General features: G+C 47.9%; 1 protein-coding gene across 1 annotated transcript in view; it reads right to left on the bottom strand.

The window, feature by feature from the left end:
- Positions 1-5,000, bottom strand: part of Axs (Abnormal X segregation) — a 145,977-nt gene that overhangs the window by 22,624 nt on the left and 118,353 nt on the right. The window contains exon 9 of the mRNA XM_070098058.1: positions 3,157-3,287. Coding sequence (XP_069954159.1) covers positions 3,157-3,287 — 131 coding nt within the window. The remainder of the gene's footprint in view (positions 1-3,156; positions 3,288-5,000) is intronic.

Below are 5,000 nucleotides of genomic sequence, written 5' to 3'. Positions count from 1 at the left end.
ACTACCGTGCATCTGTCAGTGGATGAAGAACTACCCTGCATCTGTCAGTAAGTGAAGAACTACCCTGCATCTGTCAGTGGGTGAAGAACTACCCTGCATCTGGCAGTGGATGAAGAACTACCCTGCATCTGTCAGTGGGTGAAGAACTACCCTGCATCTGTCAGTAAGTGAAGAACTACCCTGCATCTGTCAGTGGGTGAAGAACTAACCTGCATCTGTCAGTGGATGAAGAACTACCCTGCATTTGTCAGTGGATGAAGAACTACTCTGCATCTGTCAGTGGGTGAAGAACTACCCTGCATCTGTCAGTGGGTGAAGAACTACCCTGCATCTGTCAGTGGGTGAAGAACTACCCTGCATCTGTCAGTGGATGAAGAACTACCCTGCATCTGTCAGTGGATGAAGAACTACCCTGCATCTGTCAGTGGGTGAAGAACTACCCTGCATCTGTCAGTGGGTGAAGAACTACCCTGCATCTGTCAGTGGGTGAAGAACTTCCCTGCATCTGTCAGTGGGAGAAGAACTACCCTGCATCTGTCAGTGGGAGAAGAACTACCCTGCATCTGTCTGGGTGAAGAACTACCCTGCATCTGTCAGTGGGTGAAGAACTACCCTGCATCTGCCAGTGGATCAGGAACTACCCTGCATCTGTCAGTGGATGAAGAACTACCCTGCATCTGTCAGTGGATGAAGAACTACCCTGCATCTGTCAGTGGGAGAAGAACTACCCTGCATCTGTCAGAGGTGAAGAACTACCCTGCATCTGCCAGTGGGAGAAGAACTACCCTGCATCTGTCAGTGGGTGAAGAACTACCCTGCATCTGTCAGTGGATGAAGAACTACCCTGCATCTGTCAGTGGGTGAGGAACTACCCTGCATTTGTCAGTGGATGAAGAACTACCGTGCATCTGTCAGTGGATGAAGAACTACCCTGCATCTGTCAGTAAGTGAAGAACTACCCTGCATCTGTCAGTGGGTGAAGAACTACCCTGCATCTGTCAGTGGGTGAAGAACTACCCTGCATCTGTCAGTGGGTGAAGAACTACCCTGCATCTGTCAGTGGGTGAAGAACTACCCTGCATCTGTCAGTGGATGAAGAACTACCCTGCATCTGTCAGTGGATGAAGAACTACCCTGCATCTGTCAGTGGGTGAAGAACTACCCTGCATCTGTCAGTGGATGAAGAACTACCCTGCATCTGTCAGTGGGTGAAGAACTACCCTGCATCTGTCAGTGGATGAAGAACTACCCTGCATCTGTCAGTAAGTGAAGAACTACCCTGCATCTGTCAGTGGGTGAAGAACTACCCTGCATCTGTCAGTGGGTGAAGAACTACCCTGCATCTGTCAGTGGGTGAAGAACTACCCTGCATCTGTCAGTGGGTGAAGAACTACCCTGCATCTGTCAGTAAGTGAAGAACTACCCTGCATCTGTCAGTGGGTGAAGAACTAACCTGCATCTGTCAGTGGATGAAGAACTACCCTGCATTTGTCAGTGGATGAAGAACTACTCTGCATCTGTCAGTGGGTGAAGAACTACCCTGCATCTGTCAGTGGGTGAAGAACTACCCTGCATCTGTCAGTGGGTGAAGAACTACCCTGCATCTGTCAGTGGATGAAGAACTACCCTGCATCTGTCAGTGGATGAAGAACTACCCTGCATCTGTCAGTGGGTGAAGAACTACCCTGCATCTGTCAGTGGGTGAAGAACTACCCTGCATCTGTCAGTGGGTGAAGAACTTCCCTGCATCTGTCAGTGGGAGAAGAACTACCCTGCATCTGTCAGTGGGAGAAGAACTACCCTGCATCTGTCTGGGTGAAGAACTACCCTGCATCTGTCAGTGGGTGAAGAACTACCCTGCATCTGCCAGTGGATCAGGAACTACCCTGCATCTGTCAGTGGATGAAGAACTACCCTGCATCTGTCAGTGGATGAAGAACTACCCTGCATCTGTCAGTGGGAGAAGAACTACCCTGCATCTGTCAGAGGTGAAGAACTACCCTGCATCTGCCAGTGGGAGAAGAACTACCCTGCATCTGTCAGTGGGTGAAGAACTACCCTGCATCTGTCAGTGGATGAAGAACTACCCTGCATCTGTCATTGGGTGAGGAACTACCCTGCATCTGTCAGTGGATGAAGAACTACCCTGCATCTGTCAGTGGATGAAGAACTACCCTGCATCTGTCAGTAAGTGAAGAACTACCCTGCATCTGTCAGTGGGTGAAGAACTACCCTGCATCTGTCAGTGGGTGAAGAACTACCCTGCATCTGTCAGTGGGTGAAGAACTACCCTGCATCTGTCAGTGGGTGAAGAACTACCCTGCATCTGTCAGTGGGAGAAGAACTACCCTGCATCTGTCAGTGGATGAAGAACTACCCTGCATCTGTCAGTGGGTGAAGAACTACCCTGCATCTGTCAGTGGGTGAAGAACTACCCTGCATCTGTCAGTGGGTGAAGAACTACCCTGCATCTGTCAGTGGGAAGAACTACCCTGATCTGTCAGTAACTACCCTGCATCTGTCAGTGGGTGAAGAACTACCCTGCATCTGTCAGTGGGTGAAGAACTACCCTGCATCTGTCAGTGGGTGAAGAACTACCCTGCATCTGTCAGTGGGTGAAGAACTACCCTGCATCTGTCATTGGGAGAAGAACTACCCTGCATCTGTCAGTGGATGAAGAACTACCCTGCATCTGTTAGTGGGTGAAGAACTACCCTGCTTCTGTCAGTGGGAGAAGAACTACCCTGCATCTGTCAGTGGGAGAAGAACTACCCTGCATCTGTCAGTGGGTGAAGAACTACCCTGCATCTGTCAGTGGGTGAAGAACTACCCTGCATCTGTCAGTGGGTGAAGAACTACCCTGCATCTGTCAGTGGGTGAAGAACTACCCTGCTGCTTCCACTGGACATGCTCACGCCACCAGGAAAATCAACTGGTACAGCAGCATGAAAAACTTCCTCAGACAGGAGGAGGAGGAAAATGAAGAAGCAGGTTACCTTGAGAGTCCCCAGGACCTGATGACCTGGTGGGGGGCCCCCATCACCCTCCCTACCTCACCTGAGGGGCCCCATTGTTAGGGAACCTTGGTAGACTCACCGATCACAACATCCATGTTGTGGACGCACTGATCACAACATATTCATGAGGTAGACTCACCGAGCACAACATGTCCATGTCCTGGATGTAGAAGGCGATGTAGAAGAGAGAACAAAAGTTATTCACGAACTCGAAGACCACTAATTTGCTTACTCGATTCCAGTCGTAGTCACTCTGCGTACGATGGTTCTCTGCGAGGGGAGAGACAGATACAGATTAAAGAAGGCCATTCATACTCTTCTAGGTTCTAGCAGACTTTCTCAGAAAGACAAGGGCTTTGCTTGAACAGCTAATAACTTAGAGGAAGGTTAGACAGTGATCTGAGATCTGTCGAAAACTACTCAAAGAACTTTGGTGTGAGTAGTGGTAATCTGCCAGTGTGAAGTGTTAGTAACATCGACTGAACTGGTGGTTAGATTGGTGTAAATATTCAACTGTCACCTGTCATCCATTTCAATATTTTCTTTAATTATCTGTTGTGCTGTCCAATACACTGTCATCTCTGAATATGAGAATTTCAAATGCAAATATATGTTTGAGAGAGTTACCTGTCATCTTACATGTTCACCAATTAGAATGACGTACGAAAGGACTAGTGATGCAGCTAGTGTAAAGCTCTTTACGGACGGCTGTGTCACACTTTAAGAGAGGGCGTGCATGAAGGTACTTGCAAACAAGGACCAAGATTACCAATATCACCCCCTTCCCCGTCAGTCCTCACAACGGTCTGAGTGTCACTGCAGACCTGAGTACAGACTGGTTCAGTAGTGTGGCCCGTGGTCTGGTGGCAAAAGCTCTCACTTCACACGGTGAGGGGTCTGGGTTCGATTCCTTACACCTGTTATTCATGTTCATCCATCAGTAATAATGGGTACCTGGGTGTTAGTGGACTGGTGTGGGTCGCATCATGGGGACAAAATTAACATAATTTGCCCGAAATGCTCTGCATAACAAAGGGCTTTCTATGTCATCGATGTCAGCTATGGTCCGTATACCTTGTACATGTACTTGTAGAAATAAAGATACTATTATAATTATTATAATTATTATTATTATTATTATTATTATTATTATTATTATTATTATTATTATTATTATTATTATTGTTATTATTAAGTTGTACTTCTTTCCTGCTAATGTTTTCCTCGTGTAATATTACACTCTCTGGTGTCATGGTTGGAAGTGTTGCTCTCTGTAAGTGTCTGTTCTCAGTGTCAACACTGCTGGTGCACGACTTTGCTCTGTAAAAAATAAGTAAATCGTGTTGGAGCAGAGGAATGTTAAGATATGTTTGCATACAAACTTCGTGTGATAACATAGGCAGTGTTTTGTCAACGTGTTTGTAAATGTGACAGCAACCCACGCTGCATCCTCCCCTCCCCTCCCCTTCCCCCTCCTCCCCCTCCCCTCCCCTCCCCTCCCCTCCCCTCCTTCCTCCTTGAACCTCTATCCTCATCTTCCCTCCTTCCTTCCTGAACCTCTATCCTCACCTTCCCTCCTTCCTCCTTGAACCTCTATCCTCACCTTCCCTCCTTCCTCCTTGAACCTCTATCCTCACCTTCCCTCCTTCCTCCTTGAACCTCTATCCTCATCTTCCCTCCTTCCTTCCTGAACCTCTATCCTCACCTTCCCTCCTTCCTCCTTGAACCTCTATCCTCACCTTCCCTCCTTCCTCCTTGAACCTCTATCCTCACCTTCCCCCCTTCCTCCTTGAACCTCTATCATCATCTTCCCCCCTTCCTCCTTGAACCTCTATCCTCACCTTCCCCCCATACCCCCAAACATCAATCGACATAATGGATAGAAGGAAAAGTTGTGTTGTCAACGCTTAAGATAACAGTGGTGAGCCTCCACAATTAACAAGACACACTGGGACGAGCCACGCATACAACACATTTTATTAA

The sequence above is a fragment of the Cherax quadricarinatus genome, chromosome 61 (genome assembly GCF_038502225.1).
Source record: "Cherax quadricarinatus isolate ZL_2023a chromosome 61, ASM3850222v1, whole genome shotgun sequence".
Taxonomy (NCBI): Eukaryota; Metazoa; Arthropoda; class Malacostraca; order Decapoda; family Parastacidae; genus Cherax; species Cherax quadricarinatus.
This window is presented reverse-complemented; position numbering and strand designations above follow the sequence as displayed.